The sequence below is a fragment of the Drosophila elegans genome, unplaced genomic scaffold (assembly GCF_018152505.1).
Source record: "Drosophila elegans isolate 14027-0461.03 unplaced genomic scaffold, ASM1815250v1 contig_149, whole genome shotgun sequence".
NCBI lineage: Eukaryota > Metazoa > Arthropoda > Insecta > Diptera > Drosophilidae > Drosophila > Drosophila elegans.
In genome coordinates, this window is record NW_024545513.1 from 8,151,272 (window position 1) to 8,173,647 (window position 22,376).

The window sequence follows — 22,376 nt, forward strand, 5'->3', positions numbered from 1 at the left end:
CCACGGTTTTGACACAAAAACCAAGTTTTTAATGTGTTTTTTTGGGTTTTTGGAGATTTTCCAAACCAAATTATTTCTGAAGAGTCTTTTTGTTGTAACTTTGCCAAAATAAGACCCAAAGTCAAAAGAGTTGCTATTTTGAACAGCTGGCAGCCCATACCATCCATTCCTGATCGATTGAAAACAATTAATTTAGTTTTGCCACAAAAACCCAATTCTGAAAAACGTTTTTTGAAAAATTTATTTATATCCAAATTTCTGACTTTTTTGTAAAGCTGAGAATGCCATTTGATTGGATATTTTCAAACTTCTCACCATTATTTCCCAGGCTTTTCAAAATATTGGCAAAGAATTAAATGGCAGAAAGTTCTTTACAGCCTTTCTCTCTGAAACCCCGCAATTACTTCCATGCCCTCCAATTAAAAACATTTATATATCGTCACTTACAAAAATTTATTCTTGCTTGCCCTTACACAATTCCTCTTATCAAATACCACGAAAATTTACGCAAAAAAAAATAAAAAAAAAAAAAAACTTAAGAGCTCCGAGAAAAGTATATGAACACACTAGTTATATGTAGAAGTCATGGGGTTGGCTCCTCCTAGAAGCTGTAGTTGAGGTTGCCGCTCGAGAAGCTGACGTGCGAGACATCCGGCGACTGCTGGTAGGCGGGTGAGTCCAGCACGGAGGACATGGGCACGGCCATGCCGTAGCTCTGGCGGGTGGTGGGCGCCAGCTGGCTGGTGGCGAACTGCTGGGCCACCGACTGCTGCTGGTCGCGCAGGATGTCCTGCTGCTGCTGCTGCATGAAGCCCATGTGCTGCTGCGTGGAGTAGAAGTCGCCGGCGCCGGCGCCAGTGGCCACATGGCGCAGGGGTCCAGGTGATGCCGCCGGTGGTCCTACCGAGTTTACCGATGGTCCCGGCTGGCCGGGCTGCAGCCCATTGCTGCCGAACTGCGGACGACGGTAGGCAAAGCGGCTGGCTGCTACGCCCACTCCTGCTCCATCGGAGGGCGGCGACTGTGGTTGGGGTTGCAGCTGCGGTTGCGGTTGCGGTTGCTGCTGCGGCTGCGTCTGAATCTGGGCGGGATTTAGCGAGGAAGAGCCAGAGACATCCGGATAGTAGTGGTAGAGTTTCTGGAGAAGCTGCTGCTGTTGCTGCTCGAACTCCGACCGCTGGCGTTGATAGTCGAGGAAGGCGGCGTGCATCTGGTCCGCGTAGCTGGGCATATTGGCCACGCCCCCTGTTACCGGCCCAGCTCCCGCCAACGGCACCGCTCCCTGGGGCGCTGCGGCGGCCAGGAGCTGGTGCTGCTGCTGCTGCTGCGCCAGGAGCTGCTGCTGCTGCTGCTGCTGCAGCAGGGAGATGGGCGTGGCCTTGAGCCTGCCCCCGGCCCGGAGTCCTGGCTGGGCATAGACGGCAGGATATTGTTGGCCCGACGACGAGAATCCACCGAGTTGGGCGGCATTTTGCTGCAAAGGAAGACGGCATAAGCACTGTTAACAACAAAAAACTAAACAATTCTATTTTTATTCACTCACAGCTAAAATTAAGTTTTCTATCAACTATTTTAAATATAATATTTTCCACATTTGTTAAAATATTTTATTTAATATGCATTGTATTCGATATTGTGACATAATATTTAATTAAAATATTATTAATTCAGTAGTTAGACATTTATATTAACTATTAACTAACTATGCCCTTAAATTTCTCTTTTACCATGTTTACGCTGGTCCCTATAGTAATTTCCAATATTTCTGCTATAAACTTTTGCTAATCCTACTTCAAAGTCAAGACTGAGGCATACTAAAGTAGACTTTGTGTTTTATTTGAGACCACATTTTATAAAAAATATACACTTGACAATAGTGTTTTGATTTTAGTTATCGTGTTTTAATGTGTTGTGGCTAATATTTCTAGTTCTTTAGATAATCCAATGTAAAAGAACTTGTAAATGTTTGCCAGACTTACGGATAGATGACCGTGATCCTTCATCGTTGCAAACTGGGTGCCTCTTTGCCCCTTTCCCCACTGTCCTTCTTCACTAACCAGTCGATTTCCATGGCCATTGCCACCGCGAGCCTTTGTGGTCCTCATTTTGTGGAATGCACTGAACGGAAACCGCGAGAAACTGAATTGCTTATGCCGAAAGTGGGGTAATTTCAGATTTTGATACAATTTTTAATCGAAGTCGAGAACGAGAGACAGAGTAAAACGAACCGAACTGAACCGACTAAGCGAGCAAGTGAGACTGAGGCGTAGCTTCCGTCCGGATCCCGTGACACCTGTCACCCGTCATCGGGCCAAAACCGGAAGCCTGCTGCGATCTAGACCCCGAAATCGGATAAAATCGATTTTTTTTTCTTTTTTTTTGGGTCGGGGGATCACGCGAGATGGCCGGTTTAAAAGGCCCAGTTGCAAAGCCGTGGCATCACAGTGCAAAACGATGAGTTGCCAAACGCTGCGACTCCTCCTGATGGCTTTCGGTCTGGCCATGATTGCGGCCAGGCCAGGTCCACAGCAGAATCCGCTCGAGAGCCTAAGCCTGGGCGCCATGAATCTGGCTGGAAATCTGGCGGAGGCCGTCCAGGGTGGTGGTGCCCTCACCCGTAATCTCGACTTCGACAATCCCCTGATGTCCGTGCACTCGAAAACGGCCCTGGGCTATGGCGATGCCATGCGGCCTCATGCGGCAGGGGATTCCTCCGAGGAGGAGGATCGTCGCCGGAGGAAACGGAGTAGCCCACATCGACTGCATCGCCGCAGACGAGCTCCGTGCTTCATGATGCGCGGTGGCAGTCCCGCCACCACAGCCAATCCCGACGACGGCGAAGTGGAGGCCAGGCGGAGAAGGGCCCAGAGACGGGCCGCCAACAACGCCTCCCGATCCCGCGTGACTCCTGGCAGTAAGAAGTTGCACCGACGACGGCGCCAAACACCGATGGGCACCACCCCACCAGGAACGGGATCGGGCGACGCTTTGGGCGACAGGATGAGGACCATGTGGCTGACCTTTGTGGACAACGTCACGGAAGTGGTGCAACAGGTGCGCCAGAAGATCTCCGATTCGGCCAACTCTACGGGCTAAAAAACGATACCCGGAAACCCACAAACCCCTAACTCCCATTAAGTGTAGTTTTTTTTCTTCTTTTGTTATCAAGTGCAATAAAAGCAAATGGAGCCCGGCAACTAAATCGATTTTAATCCCACTACTTTCTTATCAATTAATATGGCTGCGGATATGGTGAAAGTGATTAGTTTTTCATTGATCAGCGGAAAAGCAAGCAAAATCCTGTAATTCTAGGTTCATTTGTTTTTTTTTTTTTTTTTGAGACATTTGATTTTGTAGTGGTATATCTGCAAAACCTTAATTTTTGTTTGTTGTTTTAAGAAGTTTTTAAATAAATAATTTAAAATTTCCGAAAACTATTTAAAGAAAATTTTGTTCATAATTTTTTATGGCCCCTTTCTAAATTTCCGAAAAATTACCTTGCCGAAAACTGAGCAAAAGCCTTCAGATTTAAATCCAGAAGTTTTCTTATAGACATCCGATTTTGAAGTGGTTTCTTTGTGAAAGATTGTGTTTAAGTTTTCTAAAAAATTGCATTTCAATTTTGGTTTGCAAATTCGGATCGATTTCTTGACATTTTCATTATGTAATAACCCCTTTCTAAATGTCCGAAAATTGATTTGCTGAAAAGTGCTTACAAACATGCAGCTCTAAGTCCCTAACTTTTGGTTTTATTTTCTAAAAATCAGCATATAAATTTTGATTTGTATATTGGGTTAGATTTTGTGTAATTTCAATGAATTTATTGCTACGTAAATGCAATGAAAGGGCGCACCGCCATATCTGAGCAATGCGATCGAAAGTGGTCCGAAGTGCAAAAGTAGAGGGCATCGGGGTAGGCGGGGCACGGCAATTACCAGCTGTCCAGATGGGAGATTGGCTAGCAGAACTGGCCGAGTCACGATGAACAGGCGCTTCCGGCCAGATGAGATGCATCTCGACACGCGCCGAACATCATTTCCGTGCCTGGCCAGAAGATCTGATTGGATGATTGGATTGGATGGCGGAGTACAAAAGGCGCATTCAAGCGGTTGGCTAAAACAGTTGGCCAAATGACTTCCGGACTCCGCTTCTCTGTCCCACTAATTGTGGCCCTTGCCCTGGTGACCCTCGCCCTGGTGACCCCTACAGCTTGGGCGGATTCGGAATTCGATGTGGACTACTCCAACGAGTACGATGATGTGCGACCCCATCTGGTCTATCCCGATGAACCCAGGCTGGACAAGCGGATCGGGGACGCGGCCCGGGAATTTAGTCAGAATATAACCCAGGCCTGGCACTCGATGGTGGACTCCTTCAAGAACTACTTCGAGGAGCTAAAGAACCTATTTGCCGTCCCTACGGATCCCAATGCAGCCAACGAGGTCGACCACTAAAATTTGTGACCATCACTTTGCAAATATATTTATATTTCTAAATAAAAGAGTTTTATTTGGCTACCCACAAAATTAATGACTACTTTCTTCAGCAATAGTTATTTTAGTAAATCCAAAATTAATTAAAATATAAAAAATTTACTTTCATAGCAATAATGATTATAGTAAAGTTAAAATTAATCAAAAAGTAAATTAAAATTATAAAATTCTAAATCTTAAATTAAACAACAACAGAGTACTGATTATTTTGTGGTTCCCGTTTTAATAAGGTAAATAATTTTCACTGGAAAAGTGTGGGTAAATTAATTGTGCATGCCAAGCGAATATCATGTTTAATAACACATATATCTTCAATCTAGATCGGTCAATATATTGTGTAATAAACTAGATTCACAGCTTAAATAGCTGGCTTACTCAACGGACAGCATTTATTTGCAATTGAAAATCAAAACAAGATGACATCGCCTATTTTGTGCCTGAGTCTGAGTCTACTACTTTCGGGCATTACCACCGCCTGGCCTCAGGTAATATTGAATAGGAATTAACATTGGAGATTTACATATAAGTGATTTGTGATTTGTGATTTCCTTGCCAGGATTTGGGTACTGGCGTGATGCTGGCCGTGGGTCAAATGCAGCAGCTAATGGAAAATGGCGGCGGGTTGAAAAACGAGCAGAGTATCGAGGTTCTGGGTGAAAGGATGACTGGAGGTATTAAACTGGGTTTCGGCGAGGTCATGGAAATGCCCCTGGGACGCCGACGTCGCTCAAGTGCGGCCAGAAATTAAGGACATTAGTACTTTTTTGTATGTCCGCAGGTTGACTGACACTAAATGTAAACGCAGCTTGATTAAACATTAAATTGACAGTTGAGTTCGTTTGTCATTGTAGTTAAATGTACTTGGAAAAATACTGGTCTTACGTACATATTTAAGTAACAAAGTGTTTTAAAAAACAAGAACCATGCCGAGGTACAATGCAAATGTTATAGTTTTTATATTTATACTTTAATTTAAAAACTACATAGTGTTTGATTAAACATCATACTCATTTCCTGACAAATGTTACTAACAATTGAGCGGTAGTAAAAAAATAAGAAAAGTATCCAAAATAAATAAAATATTATTCGAAATTCATGGAAAACCTGTATTTATTTTTATTAAATCAATTGTAATAATTGCACATAACTATCTAATACAGGTTAAATAACACTTAAAAGAAGGGTCAAGTTATTTATAAATATCATTGAATAGAGAACCAAAATGTTATTTAGTTTTGCCTCTGCTTATAAATATGCAGTACCTGAATACCTAAAGCATTATATTTTGCTTAAGGTATTTGTTTATTTTATTTAGGTATTAGCTCCGAAATTCCTAGTGCATTGTATAAATAAATGTATAAATATCTAAGAATAGAGAACAAAAATTATTTTCACGTTTGCCTGCGCTAATAAATATGCAGTAACTAAATACCTGAATCGTTATTAATTCGTAGAATTTCTTTGTAGGTAGGTACACATTTTATAAACATTAAAATAATAGAGAAATAGCTCCTAAATTGCTGCATAAAAAATATAAATATCTAAGAATAGAGACCAAAAATTATTTGGAATTTTGCCTCTGCGTACAAATATGCAGGTAAAAGGTTAATTTAATTGAATAAATATTAAAACAAGGGAAAACTAGTTCCGGAATTCCTAGAGCATTATTTAAGCTTGTAAAGGCTGATTCGTAGAAATGGGAATTCGCAGAAATATCTGGGCATTGCCTGCTGAGAAGTACTCACCAGTTGTTCCTGCCCCTGGGGCTGCTCCTCCTGCGAAGGATTCTGGGGCTGTGCCGCCTTGGCCGCTCCTCCGTAATACCGGGTAAAGGTCTGCTGCAGTCCGGGTGTCTTCAGGCTGTAGGAATTCGTGTTGGCGTCCGTGTGAATGGAGACCTGTGCTCGGCAGACCTCCTGCTGGCCGGCCAAAACCAAGGCCGCCAGCGTCAAGGCCACTGCAAACATGATTTACGCAGTGGAGAAGCTAATGAATGCTGGCTGCTGGAACTCCGGCTCCCGTTGAGTCCGTGCTAAAAGTGAAACCGTGCTGTGGATATCGATATCGACTCGCGACCGACGATGGTTAATGGCTGACTTTGACTGTGCAGCGCCCGCCGACACAACGCTGGTTTTATACCACCTTTCGTTGGGGATTGTCCAACAGCAGCGGACCTCTCCACTTGTTTTTTTTTTTTGTCGCGAAACGGCTTAAATAAGCCAACAAGACGTGGCCAAAAAATGCAATAAAGAATTTGAGTAAAAGCTTGAGCCTTGAAAGACCATAAAGGGAAGTCAAAAATAATTACAAGCTCTACAAACTAAATTTTAAGACTATGAAGATCAAAGATGTCTGCTTGAAAAAAAATCCCAAAGAAAAAGTTTTAGCTTCCTGACATCCATTATAGCCCAAGAAGTTTATTGGACTTTGACAAAATACGTCGCACAGCCAAAATACTGATTGTTTAGTGTTGCTGATGACCTAAACAAAATTTATTTAATGGTATATTTTCACGTTTTTATAAAGAATAAGTTGCATTATGTTTTTTTTTTCGAAAATTGACTAAAATTAAATTGTTTATCTAAGAATGGCCATCGATTGAAAACTATGAATAATTCAATGGGGTATGACATTCCAAATTTCAAGAATAATTTACCATTATTTTGATACCAAAATCTTATTTAATTGAAACAAATTTCAATACAAATGGTAGACTTATAAATTTCAGACAAACAAATCAACTTATTTCACCAAAGCCACTTCATATACATAGCTATTACTTTTGTAACTACCCCAAAGCGACAAACGTCCATTATTATAATTTTCCATAATTTCAATTTCAATTTATATTTTATTTTAATTTTCCCCTCTTTTTGTTTTGTTTCAACTTTTTGCGTGGATAACTTTCTTTAAACTTTTGTGTCCGCGTGCGGAATATGGAATAAGCAATAACAACAAGGGGAGACAGGAGACATGTAGATGGCAATTCCAATTCCAATTCCAATTCAAATTGAATATGCTCTTTGGCACTTACATAACAATCCGCCCCCGCTGGGGTGAACGGCAAACTAAACATAAACACCGGCATAAAACGTTGTTTATAGGAACGTGCCGGGAATGCCTAAGAAGCCCCAAAAGCGAAACTCGCATACGCTGGCTACACAGGGCGAAAAGAGTGCCATGAAGCTATTAAATTGACTGGCGAAAACTAGCACAAAGGTTTTTAACACCACTTTAAGAGGATGTGAAATGTCAAAAAGAAGTGCACTGCATTTTATTGGCTTTTCTCGCGGTGTAAGGCTTAGCAAAAAAACCGATTGAGATACGGAAGCGGGGTTAAGGCCAGAAATCGGCTCAATTGGAATGCACTTTTGATGGCCCAAAGAGATTTGGCCGCGTCGATTATGAAAGCAGCGGAGACCTGGTTAGTAGTGTGTAATGGTCACTTAAGAGCTCGCGCTTACCTGCCACCGTTGCGTATACGTGATACGTGATTGTCATAAATTTATTTGCGCATTTCATTAAACGACTGTGCGTGCGTGTGCGTGTGCGTGTAATTGAAAGCGCATTTCACACGATTGAAAGTTGGCAGCGTATATACATACGTCGTATTACCACCATAAAGTGACCCCAAAACCGTGTGCCGTAGTTAATGCCCATGGCACCACGTTTAATAGCCATAACTTCTAACTTTCGGCCTGGCTGCATTCCCTTTTGTATATATACTATGTATTACTATCATTTCGGGCCTGCTTTCCCCATTAAAGTTGACTTTTCCGAATGAAATGCTTGTCGTTTTACGATTACCCCCCATAAGCCATCAAAATATACAGCGCAAATTATGCAAAAAAGGAGGAGACCCCAAAAAAAAAAAAAAAAAAAAAAAACAAGAACAAGAAAGAAAAAATAAAACGAGAGAAAGAGAGATGAACGAACAAATACAAATGGAGACAAACTGGAAGTGGAGCTCGCAAGTCAAGTAAATCCAGCCAGCTGCTAAATAACGCCACTTAATCATTTTACTGGGTCAGGTCACGGGTGGACGGACGCAACCGGAGCCGTAGTTCGCAATCCGTAGTCCGTAGTCCGCAGTTCTCAGTCCGGAGGCTGAGTCAGTAGTCAGTAGTCAGTAGTCAGTGGCCCCGCGGTGAACTTTTGAACTCGCGCACTGACCCTATTCCGGGACCTATTCCCCCGCCGTTCCCATTTCCCTTTACATTTCCCCCGGGGCGGAATGCTCCCCGCTGGCGCGTATTATTTTCGGGGCCTGGCTCAGCATTTGCACGGATTTTATTGAGGTGCGCGCCACCCCAGGACCCAGAGCCCAAAACCCAAAACACCGGATCCCAAGACCATACACAGAGAAAAAAATAACTTCCAAAGTCCAATAGATATTTATAAACCAATAGCCTGGTAAGACAATTGTTTTTCAATATTGCTGCACTATAACACGATGCACTAACCACATAACTAAAAACAAGGTAATATTTTGGAAGTTTTTAACTTTTTTAGTTGGTAAGATTAGTTAATTATATAATTAGTTCATTTCTCAAAAATAAAAGATATTTTTGTTCTTTAAATGGTGGTCATAAGGTCTTTTGGTTATTTTCTGAGTGTAGCATTTTACTTACACAACATTTTTTTTATTTAGGTATCTTTTCGAAATTATAGCCAGGGACAAAACATTATTGTTACTTGAGATTTACATTTTTAAGGGTCCACTGTGATCTTTATTTATTTGTTTTTCAATTTGGCTGTTTCACTTTTATACAAGAAGATTTTTAATTTATTAAAAAAACTTTTTTAGCGATTACTTTGGGAACCTAATTGATTTAATAATTAGCATTGATAATCCCTTTATCCTTAAATAGTGCATAGTATTTACATAATAATTAATTCTTCTATGCGACTTTTTGGTCATAAGTAAAATCACATTATTTTTTCTCTCTGTGTAGGCTTACAAACCGATGGCCCAAGGGAGCAGAGGCTGGAGCAGAGCCGAAAGGGATTTGATGGTGTACACTGATGGACACCTTCCAAAAAGCCCAAAATAAAACGCTGTCAATGAGAGATTTGCTTTTGTGTGTTCAACTCACATAAAAATTGTTTTTATTAGTTTTGCTCACACCACGACGGCGGCACCACTGCACCACCGCATCATCGCATCACTGAGCCACCACAACAAACAGCCAGCGGAGCGGTAGAGAAAAAATGAACTTATTGCTAGACACACGCACGGACACTTGCACAAATAGGGGTTAGGTATATGGGTCTATATATCTAGGCAGGATCAGGATCAGGATCAAGATCAGGATCCGCAATCGTTTTTGTTTTCTCTGTGTGTGTGTGTGTTTGTTTTTTTTTTCGGCACAATTCTTTGGGGCTCAGAAGAATTGCCCTGCTCTTAACAGCTATAACTTTTATGGTTAATCCCGATTTTGTTGTAATTCGTATTTTGACTTTGATTTAACATTCAATAAACTTTGCATTTGATTTGTTAATATTCAATATGTCTTAGCATATATCTAGTGTATATATCGTATTGTATATATCCATATATGTATGTATGTAGCTTGGGAAAGTTTAAAAACACTGGCACACATCGTTGTGCCGCTTGTCAAAGTTAGCAACATTTAAAAGACATATATATATATATATATATAGTAAATATGTATGTATGTTTGTGTTTTGTGGGAGAGCGCTTTCCCACCATTTTCTTGGCACACTTTTCCTCCTTGTCAACAATCAATCATTAGCTTAACAACCAGTTGGGCGAAGTAATCCAATAACTCGTTCTATAAATTAAGTATATCTTATGCATTTAGGTGTAAATCTGTATCTGTATCTGGCGATACACTTGCCTACAAGTACATATTTCGTTTTCTGATGAGCAACTGCAACTCGGCTAGAAAAAAACACCACAATACCCCCCCCATACCCTACAAAAAAAAAAATACAACTCTCCTGCTCGAAATTCTGCTACTTAAACACTTAGCTTCTTGACATGCACAACTCCTGGCAAATCCTTGACCATAAAGCTTTTCGTTTCTCCATCATATATCATATACAATACAATATATCATATATCATCATCGCTATCATTATCGTTATCGTTATCGTTATCTAATCCCATGCTTACAGCTCTGCAAAGATGTTCTCCCTGAAGTCCAGTTCCGGATGAGCCGAGTGCGAGGAGGAGCCGTGTCCGTAGTCGTAGTCTCCCCGGGATGAGGACTTCATCGAGCTGCGTCCGCCGGACACCCCCGATCCGGAGCTGAAGCTGGCATTCCTGGGACTGCTCCTCCGCATCCGGCCCTCGATGACGGCCATTTTGTTCAGCGGCTGTGTGGGATCCAGTTCGCAGAAGGCGCCGGCTATGAGATCGGTGCCATTCAGGGAGTTGAAACTATCCCGCTTGGAGCCACGTCCTCCGTTCACACCGCCCATGATGGGGCCACCGCCATGATGATGGTGATGATGGTGATGGTGACCCGATCCGGAACCGGAACTCTTCCGGCTCAGCCGATTGCGAGTGTACTGGTACTGATAGGCGGGAGCCACGGAGGCGGAAGCGACGCCGGAGGAGCCCATTTGCACGGCCGGCAAGTTCTGGGCACCGCCGGGCGTATAGCTGTCATAGAAGTCCGGCGGCACCACCTCCTCCTCCTCCTCCTCCGCCGCCGCCTGCTGCAGCTCCTCCTGCCGCTCCTCCTGCATCTCGGCCAGATGCCGCAGCGGCAGCTCCTCCTGGCCACCGGCTGAAGTTTCCAGAGATGAGCACAGGCTGTATTCCGTGGCCAGGGACTGGGATTGGGACTGAGAGAGGCTGGTCAGGGGATCACTGCCGGGCAGGACCAGAGCCAGTGCTCCTCCGACTCCGCCTCCGCCTCCGCCAGTGTGGCTACCACTAGTGCCATCCACGCCACTCCGCTTACCCTTGGGCGAACGCTGGGCATAGATCTTCCCAATGTCCGGCAACTGGCGACGCACCTTGTCCCGCTCCCGTTCCCGCTGCAGCATCTCCTGGATGTCCATGCTGCGCTCCCGCTCCAGCTGGTCCATGATCTCCAGGTCCCGCTCCAGAGTGCTCGACGAGAAGGTGCTGCTGCTGCACTCGCTGAAGGAGACATCCTTGTGGCGCAGCAGGCCACCCGATCCCGGCCAGCGTTGCGGCGGCACCATCATGCTGCTGACCACGGAGCTCTCCTCGCCATCGCCATAGTTGCTGGTGCTGCTGTCGTCCGGATGGAGCACACTGCTCAGTCCGTTTCCGTTGCCATTTCCGGTTCCGGTCACGCTGCCGCTGCCATTGCAAAAGGTGGAGGCCGTCACATTGGACAGACACTCGGCGGCCAGTTTGTTGCTGTGCCGCCGCTGCTGGCCGGGATTGGTGCGATTCCTTTGGCCACTTCCGTTGCTGCTGTTGTTGTTGTTATTGTTGTTGTTGATGCTGCTGGCAATGCTCGGTTTGCGATGACCTCCGCCATCGGAGATTATGTTGATCTTGACATCATGCTTCTTGCCGCGCACATCCTTGCCCAGATTGTTGACCACCCCGGCATCACCAGCTCCACGACCACTCGCTCTCAGTCTGTCCCTATCACGATCACGATCACGATCTCTATCTCTATCTCTATCCCTTTCTCTGTCCCTATCCCTATCTCTCTCCCTATCCCTATCCCTATCCCTATCTCTATCTCTATCCTTTCCCTGTCGATAGGGTGCTCCAGAATAGCGATCCCCGCCAGCCGATGACAATCCTTGTCCTGGCAGACGCACCTCCCTCTCGTGACGCAATTTGGATGCCTGCTTATGCGATTCGCCGCCATGGTGGACGCCATCAGGCGCACTCGACGAGGCCTCCTCCTTCTCGATGGAATCCTCCCGAGAACCACCGCCAGCATCACTGCGGCGCTGGGCCTTCTGTTTGCGCTTCGACGAGAGCCGGAAATAGCCCCTCAGACGCTCCTGTTCATCCCTGTGGGCGAGGAAAAGATTGAGGAATAAAAGATAGTTTTCCATAGCCACTATTGCGAGGGTTAATAGATTCTTGGACCTACACCCAAACAAAATTGTCATAAAAATAAACTTATGTTGCATGAATTTTAAACTATTTTCAACAAGATGAGTATTAATTTAACACCACGAAAGTTTTATTATTATCTAAGCAATCAAATTGTCTAAATTTAATTAAAGTATGCTTCAATTTAAAACGTTTTTGATCAGTGTTCGTAAACGTGATCAATGCTCACCTGGGCAATATCTGCGAGGCGTAGATGCACGGAAAGATGACCGTGGGCAGGAAGGCCACCCAGACGAACATCAGGTAGGTGAAGTCGAAGTGCTTCGTGTTCTCGTAGGTCTCCTCCAGTGAGAGTCTGGCGAAGCGCAGGATCATCAGGGGACACATGCACACCACCTGGGTGGCGGCCATGCTGCCAAAGTTGCGCTGCTTCCGCTTCTCACGATGGACGTCCAGCTCGGCGCTGTACAAGTCGTAGGAGCGAACGGTGCTCCCGCCCCCATTGCTCAATCCGGCCACGCCCCCACCGCTCAGATGGCGCGGCTCCACCGAAGATGTGGAGGAGTTTCTGCAAGGACAACGATCCACTTTTGAATATGCCAGCAAGTTAAAGTTTTTGCTTGACTCCTGGTTTGTTTTGGAACTTCATTAAAACATATCATTTTTGTGGAAATTAAATTAGAATCGTATGTATATATATATGTATAGTAAAATTCATGGAACTCGAAATATTACAGTTTTAATAATTTCTTTATCAAAGAAGTGAAAGAGTCATTTAAACTGATAATTGTTGTGGAAATTAAATTACAAATTTATGCATATAAAGTAAATATTCATGTTTAACATATATCGATTATATACAATTTTAGAAATAATCTATGCTTAGGCATTTTTAAATAAATATAAATAACTTTTTCAAGTTATCCAAGTGACTTTTATGTAAACGGATTATTTATTACACATTTAAATGGTTATTAAAAATATTATTTTTATATAATATAATAATTATTCTAGCTCTCTCTAAATTATATTATATACAAAAAACTGATCTCTTTGAAAAAGTGAAGTCCAGTGACTTCTTAATTAAAGTCTTGAAAAGGTAATTGACACATTTTTCGCCATTTATACTTATACGAATATTGGTTATGGTTAACTCTTTGTAATAATCCAATTGCCACGACTTCCCAATGAAAGTCTTTGTATTCACCCTTCAAGTGTAAGAAAAGAGGGCGAAAAAGTAGCTCAAGAAATTGGAACTCATTAGAGAACAACAGGCAGCAGGACGATGGTGCTCATTAGCGGTGGCCAAAGGGTTTGGGATTTTGATGGTGGAATCGGGTTACACGGACACGGGGCGGACTCCCCCTGATTGCCAAATCACCGAATTAATCAGCCCAATTAGCAGATGGTGAGCTGGCCCTCTGATATTCCAGCCTGGCCACAGTGAGTACTCGAACTTGTACTCGAACTCACCTCTGGCGCATCCGCACATCCGCACGGTGCTCGTACATCATGACGGCGAAGGGTCCGTCGGGCGGGCGCAGCTCCTGCGAGGTGCGGATGTACAAGTAGGACAGCAGGATGGCCGGACCGCAGTACCTGTGAATCGAAACGGGGGTCAGGGGTCAAAGGGCACTTCCAAAGGGACTTCCTCGATGCGACGGCGCACTCACATTAGCAGGAAGAGCCCGCGGGTGTACTCATGCATGTCGTCCATCAGGTTGACCACGCACAATCCGATTCCCGAAAGCTGCGGCATATAGTCCTGGAATGAAAAATATAGGAATAAATTAATACTCAAATAACAAAAGAATTTTCTTTAACGAAATCATTCTTTTCTAATATACTTTTAAAAATTCCCAAGCAATTGTGGTCTAATGAAATGTTTGGCATATGTTTTAGTCCAACATTTCTGCTACTAACTCTACGAAAAAATCTAGAAGTTATTAATGTTTAAAATATTCGAAGAAATTTCGAAAACAATAACACTCTTCTCTGTTTTTAAGGCTTAAATATTATTTTATATAAATACAATACTGCCTCTTAGATCTTTCTATCCCGAAAAACTGATTTAAGTATTAACAATTTCACATAGCACACCTTTCAAGATATTGACTTTACCCATTCCCATAATTAGATACAAAATTTAATCGTTTTTTATGAAAACCAATTAGTTATAGTACCCTGCCTTGTTCTAGTTTGTTGTCCTACTTTTCATCAAAGAACTAAGCTCAAAAAAATAATAATCCCAATTCACTTCCCCTCTCCAAGTAGCTGTTAAATATTTTATTTGATTTTGTAGTTTTTAAGGAAGCCGTTTAGCCAACAAACGTTTTGCATTTGTAGAATCGGGGTTAGCAGAGCACTTAACTGGGTTCATTGACTGACATTTGGAATCGGTTGGTAGTTGGTTCCCAGTGGCAAAACTATTTCCATTGATTTTATAATTACAGCACGGTGCTTGTGATGGGGGAAATGGGGGAAAAAGGCGGACAGGCTGACAGGGGTATGAGGTAGACTTTGAGTCTGGCCCATCGATTGCCAGGTGAAAAGCTTTAATTGCATCAACTTGTCCGCGAATTCAGCAGCCCAGGTGTATCAGGTGTACACGATGTGTACACGAGGTATACGTAACGTACGTAACACGCAGTTACACGCACACACACACATGCCCCAAAGGCGACCTCGACATTGACCCTGACCCCGACTACATTCCATTCCTTTGCGAAACAGCTGAGATTTCGTCGTAATTGTAATTACATATGAATTCGCGCGTAGCGAAAAGTTTTGTCGGATGGCAAAGGAAATTAAACAAAGGGCGGAAATGAATTTATGGCCGCATCCAAGTTATTTTCTCATTAAATTGCTCTGCAGGATGGCAGGTGGGTATCTTAATAGTGCGTAACGAGCGGAGGAGAGTAGGGACTTAAAGCAGAGTGGCCTTAAGTCGTGGCTTGAGAATTGGCAGATTGTTGGTGGGGGTCTTTAACTTCATCAATCATGCGTATCATCATCGGTCAACTGGCCAGCTGCGACTCAAAAGAGTTCCATTCCGAGGCGAAGACCACACATTTTGTGGTGCATAATTATTCCGCCAGAAGAGTTGGCAAAAGTTTCCCTATTTGCTGTCACTTTTTTTTATTTGTTTGTCCCATTTACAAGGCACATATACTTATATGTAAATGCTGCACACAAGGAGCAGGGCACTCGTAAATGATTTTGTATGAATAACTATTAAAAAGTTTGCAATTCTCTCGACAGCAGGCGTGGCCCGCGCCCACACCCACGCCCCCCTCTTGAAGGCGGTTAAAACTTGGCGCCCAACTTTTAAATCAAATCTCAAACTACTGCAGAGAAAAGAGCGAAGGGGAAGGGGAAGGGGATGGGGATTTAGACTGCGAAGGAGGAAAAAGTTTTCCATTCGGCGAGTGCCCGAAATTGTAATGAAACCTTTTCAACCAAATCGCATCGCATCGCAACGCACCGCGCCCGCTCCTTTTGGCCCACAGTCATTTGGGTAATGAACTGTTAGCGCTGTACAATCTGGCCAACAAATCTGTTTTGAATACTTTGCCCACTGCGCACAGTCAAATGCAAATAAACGACAACAGTAACCAACGAGGTGGGGCATTCGGGGAGTAGAGGTGGGCTCACTTGGAAAAAAAAGGTCGAATTTCTACTCAAAAAAATTAAACTAATAGAGTTTATGATAGTAACACTACAAGCTTTACAACTTATACTTCACACATTTAACTCAAAAAATTTCCTAAATAATAATTATAAAATTTAAATTTATAAATAATAATAAATGGGCCACTAATAACAGACACCAAACATACCACTTTTTTACACTAAAAATCGCAATAATAAATAATAATAAAATTAAAATGAATAAATAATAATGTTATTTAGTACTTATAACTGACACCAAAGTATTCAACTTTTTAATACATGTTAATACAATAATTAATACATAACTAAATATAACTTTAATGTTAAATATTTTTTTAAATGTAAATTTGTAAGGGGGTTTTAGGGCCTACATTTTAACTATGAGCTGATAAGAATAAGCTGATCAGGATAAACTGATGAAATGTATTTAGAAGAAGTTTATATGACCCTTGATTGCAAAAATAAGGTTTCTAGATTAATGATTTATTCCTAATTCGTAGCAAGACAAAAAATATCCGTTAATAATTTCTTTCGTGGCTCTTCAAAACACAGCATTTATGGCAATTTAAGATATTAAATGTTAACGAATGGAAAAGATTTCTTGTCAATATTTTACATTTATGGTAATTGGAAAACTTTTTAATGAGTTTCGAGTGCTTTTTCTTCCTGTGTACCGCTGCGGCCAACCGCTGTGAGGAGGAAAAAGCAGAGGATGCTGCACGCAATTTAACGAGTCCTGGGGGCGTCTTGCGAAGGATTCCCGATATGGTTACGGGTCGGCATGGTGTATGGCCTTGACGGTTTGGCGGTTCCTGCTGGATGTGGACTCCACCTACTGCGGTGGTTGCTGTGCTCAGTGTCCTTGCCTGCTGCCTTTTTTATGGACATCCTTCGCCAGTGCTCATCATCTCCTGCCTGGCTAACTGACTGACTGAATGGCTGTGGCGATTTCCGCTTTATGGTTTGGCCAAAGGAAGCCAAAAGGATACCCCCCATTTATGATTACCTCGGGAGGAGTCGCCTAATGCAATTGATTTGATTCGTGCTGGGCACAAATCAATTTGAGCGCTGGCCGTAAACACTTTATGGCATTCCACGCTCCAACAAGTGGCCAGCCCATTAAATTGGCTCGCATTATTGGGGCTTTCGCCCCCGCATAAAGATATTTACAATTTGGCGCGCGTTTGCCAAATAATTTATCGACTGTGGACGCGAGACAAGGGGGATTTTTTTTTTTTGTTGTTTGATTCCCGGTAACCAGTGGCAGGGCAGAGCCACAGGCAAGCACATTAATAACAATTTATTTCCGTCCTGCCAGCAGGCAAGCCACATTCCGCAGACTCCACACTCCATTCTCCTCACTCCTTTGCCCCCAAAAAACAAATTGCAACCGAGGAGGGCTGAAGGAGTACTATCATTTCCAGTGTCGCAATTTTGACTTTGACGAATTGCCGCTCAAGTATACTATATACACAAGCAAGGAAAATAGGTCTTGGTTTCTGGTTTCTGGCTCTCCTTATTGGATGGTGGCAAAAGCTGGAAATGAAAAGCACTTAATAATAATTTACAAGCTAGGAAAGCTACGAACAAGTTTGGAGATGGATATTGATCTGTGGCATATCAGATAGAAAAGCAGGGAGCAGCTGAAACTATTTGCCACCTTGGAACTGAACTTTTTCGCTTCCATTTCACCTGTTGGGCAAGTTCCTTTCACTTTTACTGCGTGTTGTGTTTTGCCCTTATGAGATTGGGAAATTTTCTTTGAAATTTAATGTCCTTGGCTTTCAGTTACCCACGCAGAACAAAGTTGAGGAAAAAGAAACAAAACAAAACAATGAAGGAGCGACTGAAAAATCGAGAAAAGTCTCATTTGTCAGCCTCAGATGTTGGCATTATTTACATATATTTATCAAAGCGATAATTGAATCGAAATTTTGACTTGCACACACACACACGCCTGTTAATTAAAAGAAAATAATTGAAGACGAAAAGCAGGAGGAAATTGAGTTTAAAACGGCGCCAGACGAAGAAGGCTACCCATAATCGAAGTTTCAAATTTGGCAGAAAATTGCTCCTAATGGATGGCGGAAAAGCCGAAGCAGAAGCTGAAGGAACGCAGAAAGCACTGCATAATTAAAAGCAGAATTTCGTAATTTAAATAATAAGAAAACAATGAGCAGACAAAATGCTTTCGGGATGGGTGAGGGATTATAATGTAAACAGTGGACCGGAGCTTTGGGCTCCAAAGGTTAGGACAATGGAAAAAACGCAGGAGGGTAAGCTGGGTACAAAAAAAAAGAAGATGAGGGGGGAGGGGGAGAGGGGGGAAGTGGGCCCCGAAAAGACACTGCCGGACTTAATGGCCGTAAAATGTTGGCCAAGCGGCCAGACGAGGTCACAGCAAAGCACACATTGAGCGGGGCCACGCTGGCTGGCCAAAACCCGGACCGGGATCACGACCCGGAGACGGACACTGACTCGGCGACACAAACGGACACAGAAACGGACACGGACACGGACACGGACACGGACATGGACCCTTGGCAGGACCCACAAACAGACCCATACCCGGCATGTGTTGCGCTCTGCGAGCTTACGATAATAACACAATTATGTACTTACATAATTAAAGTCGTAAAGTGCACAAAAACACACAAAAACCAGAGCTTACACACACAGCACACAGGACTACAAGGACACTGAGAAAAAAAAATAAAAATACCCATTTTACACCAGCCATAGTAAGCCCAGCAAATTCGAATTTACTACATTACTCTTTTTACGCTTGTTTGCTTGCAAATCAAGATTTTGGGCTCGTTTTCAAAATTGAGACAACAAACATACAATACTAAGTGGTTTCTATAGCTGTTGAACCATCCCTATTTTAGGTTCATATTTGGCTCATTATATCCAGTTTTCAAAACTTAAAATACTGATATTTAGGTCGTAATTAAAACTTATGAATTTCACGTAACAAGGTATTGGTTATAGCTCTCCAATATTTATTTAAATCAAAAAGAAATAATAAATTATTTCTTATTTTTGTCTCCTTATTTTTTTTTTAAGAAATTAAAAATAAAATGAACTGTTATAAAATTATGGTTATCCTTAAAAGTGAAGCGTCCAAACATTTTTTTCGGTGCACAGCCACAAGGATGTAGGCTCCAGACTTTGGTTTTGATTTCGCCCAACCGCCACTGGTCCTGCGTTTTTATTTTTTCGTTTGTTTTAAGTGACAGAGGGAAATGCAAACGAAGTGGAAAGCGTGGAAAACGGCACGGGAGTGGGGGGAATGACATGGAGGATAAGCCGCTGTCCGATCGGAGGGATCCCCTCCAGATTGGCCTCTCATCCTTGGTGGAAAAATAACGAAATCAGTTGGAAATGTAGTCAAGACTGGATCTGGATTGCATGCTTGAGCTCATTCCACTTTATTTTTATGCGTGCTGATTCGCATTTGCTTTCCCATTTTCGAAGTTTTCCCAGTCGCAGTCGCAGTACTTCTCCCAGTTTTCCCACCCCTTGCATTTGTTGTTATTAATATTTTATGCTTATGCGCATAACAACAATGGGAAGGTCGACAGCAGAAAATATCCACTTTGTATATATATATATATATTTGTATGTACATATAGGTATACAAGGGTATTGGCAAGTACATATGTATGTATTGTATAAATACGTTGGATGAGAATACAATTGCCAAAAACACATACTCTTAACCTTGTTACGAGTGCTTGGCACTCGAAACTTTTGTTGAATTCTAATTTTGATGTGTGGGGGTGGGGAAGAACTGATGAGTTTCGGGGGGCTAGCACACATTGGACTCTTTTGGACACCCCAAACTCCTCGGCCCGCTTTTGTCTCGCATGGCCAAGTGATTTAGGGCCATAAGCGGCTTACCGCACGGTAACAGTGGCATCGACAAAGGACACAGGACGAAAGAAAAGCGTTTCGAGGGAGTGGAAAACACTGCCCGCCCGATTGATGCGACCGCACAGCAATTTGACGATCCAAAGCGGTCCTTTAAAGTGCTCACTTGGCAACCAGGCAGTCGCACCACCCAATCACAACATCCCGGCACCACCCTAGCACCACTCAGCAACTCAGTCACCCACCCACACACACACACACACATGCACACAGGCGGTGGAGAGCGCATAAATATTATAACGAAATTTGAGCTGCCATTTCACAGCCTCTGGCAGGAGGAAATTCGTTGGTTGAATGCTTCTTCACCGCTGCTAGGGTGGCTCAAGCAGTTCCTAATCCCCCGATTAAATACATATATAGAAAGCTTAAAAGGCAAGAGCTCAAAACTCATTTACAATGCAATTTTAAAAGCATACAGTTTCTATTTTAGATTAGCTAGTTGGCCAAAGAGTTTAAATAATCTCACAATTTTGTAGTGGTGGGTTTGACCTATGCCATAGGATTGTTTTTTTTTTTTTTATTGGGAAGAAAAAGTAAATAGTGATGTAGTTGTTGGTAGTAGTTAGCTAGTTGGCCAAAGAGTTCAAATAATCTAACACTTTATTACAAATTTATAATCTGGCTTAGATAAATTTTATTCTATGACTTGCATTTTAAACATAAATTTTGCATGGCTTGCAACAATTTTTTATTTAGCCTAAAAAGTGGCATAACTCCCCTCGCTTGAACTCCATTTCGCTGTCTGCTGTCTGCTGCCTGCTGTCTGCCGCTGTCTCTTCACCGAATTGCTTGATATTGTTATTTTACAATATGTAAAATGTTTACCAGGAATTCGCCGAAGCATAGAACGACCCATGCCGTGACCCACCTGAACTGCGGATAGGAAGCCATGAAAGGACCGCCGTTCCTTCTGCACTGGGAATTTGTCAAAGTCGTTCGCCATTTGTTGGCCCCTGCCACACCGTGGCCAAAACAAGACCCCAGACCTTAAGCCCCATCCCACTGGCTCCATTATCAACGTCATTAGTTGCCACGCCAGCTGTTGCTCCTTGGCGGCCAAAAGCGTCTGAGGGAGTTGTAAAAATTGATTGCCTAACGGACGATTGCAGCACGCATAAAAGAGTCGTGCTGATCCTGGCTCAGTATCCTGGCCATTGCCACGCAATTTGCAACGGCCAGAGCAACATCATTGCTGGCCATTAAAATTGCGTTTAACGAAACGAAACGAAAACGGAAACGGAAATGCGACTCAAAATGAGTACCAACTTGCAGTGCAAATCTCACGATTCTCCAATAAGAATTTTATGTCACAATATGTAAGGGGGGGAGTGGGGGTGGGGGTGTCCTCGTCGGTGTTTGTGGGTGGCATTGCACCACTGCCCCCTGCTGTGCTTACTATATGTTTGGCTTCGCTTTCAGTGTGAATTGCTGTGGAAATGAATTTACGTCTGCCTGCTTAATAATTGAAAATGCCAATCAACAAAGCAGAAGTGGCGAGGGTCGCTGAAATAGAGGGTGGCTGTCTTGAAGGTTCCCTTGGAACGCTTTTTACTCTTCACTCTTTACTCTACCCAAAAGCCAACTTAAGCTGCACCAAAAAAAACTAAGCAGAGCACTAAAAAAACAGAAATTTAATTTCAATTTATATTTGAGACAAGGACATTTAAAAACTTATATTAACTTGTTTACCAGAAAGGTTTTTATTTATGATTGAAAACATATTTATTAAAAAACAACAGGGAAGAAAGCTATTGAATGTAGATTCAATTATTTTGGTTGCATGGCAACATATTTGAATTTTATTTGATGTATTTATATTCAAAACCTAATAAAATCTCTTTGGCTACCTTAAAACTTACAGTTTGTAAAGAAATAAATGAAAAATGAATGAAGGCAAGGCACTTTTAAAAATAACTCTTAAACTATTTAAAAAGCCACGATCTAATTTAAGTAATTTAAACAATATAAGCCAGAAAATTAAAAAATATTTATTAATTGATCACAGCAAGTTTAGTCGAATGTTTATAAGTTAGAACCACATTAAAAACCACATGTGTACCAACATTTCTTCGAACCACATGACGCATATGATGCATATTTAACCCAAAGCTAAAAGCTAGAATTTCCACCTTGTTTATTTTCAATAAACGGAAAACTGCAATGCGTCAGTGAGAAGTTCTTTGAACACTTTTACCTTGTTGCGGTCAGTGTTTAGTCCTTGACGACTGCCACAACCTGTGTAGCATTCCATCATG

At 42.5% G+C, this 22,376-nt stretch overlaps 4 protein-coding genes across 5 annotated transcripts in view; 2 read left to right on the top strand and 2 right to left on the bottom strand.

Annotated features, from left to right (window-relative positions):
- Nucleotides 1-436: 436 nt before the first annotated feature.
- LOC108136604 (RNA polymerase II degradation factor 1) lies at nt 437-6,605 on the bottom strand. Of its 2 annotated transcripts, none has more exons than XM_017257922.2 (2): nt 6,239-6,605; nt 437-1,474 (listed from the first exon to the last, which is right to left on the bottom strand). In XM_017257922.2, exons 1-2 carry the CDS (start codon nt 6,458-6,460, stop codon nt 602-604), a joined length of 1,095 nt encoding a protein of 364 aa, XP_017113411.1. In that variant the 5' UTR covers nt 6,461-6,605; the 3' UTR covers nt 437-601. The 2 variants fall into 2 exon arrangements, with proteins under 2 accessions (XP_017113411.1, XP_017113412.1); XM_017257923.2 differs by lacking the exon at nt 6,239-6,605 and adding an exon at nt 1,980-2,249.
- On the top strand, nt 2,429-3,197 carry LOC108136606. Its single transcript, XM_017257924.2, has one exon. The coding sequence runs from the start codon at nt 2,455-2,457 to the stop codon at nt 3,094-3,096; it is 642 nt and encodes a 213-aa protein (XP_017113413.1). The 5' UTR covers nt 2,429-2,454; the 3' UTR covers nt 3,097-3,197.
- Nucleotides 3,446-5,589, top strand: LOC108136607. Its single transcript, XM_017257925.1, has 2 exons — nt 3,446-4,978; nt 5,050-5,589. The coding sequence occupies exon 1, from the start codon at nt 4,131-4,133 to the stop codon at nt 4,452-4,454; it is 324 nt and encodes a 107-aa protein (XP_017113414.1). The 5' UTR covers nt 3,446-4,130; the 3' UTR covers nt 4,455-4,978; nt 5,050-5,589.
- Nucleotides 6,606-9,565: 2,960 nt separating the features above from the next.
- Nucleotides 9,566-22,376, bottom strand: part of LOC108136591 — a 40,743-nt gene continuing 27,932 nt past the window's right edge. Inside the window, exons 4-7 of the mRNA XM_017257904.2 lie at nt 14,190-14,281; nt 13,990-14,115; nt 12,746-13,084; nt 9,566-12,471 (exon numbers count right to left, since the gene is read on the bottom strand). Coding sequence (XP_017113393.1) covers nt 10,629-12,471; nt 12,746-13,084; nt 13,990-14,115; nt 14,190-14,281 — 2,400 coding nt within the window. The 3' untranslated portion in view covers nt 9,566-10,628. The remainder of the gene's footprint in view (nt 12,472-12,745; nt 13,085-13,989; nt 14,116-14,189; nt 14,282-22,376) is intronic.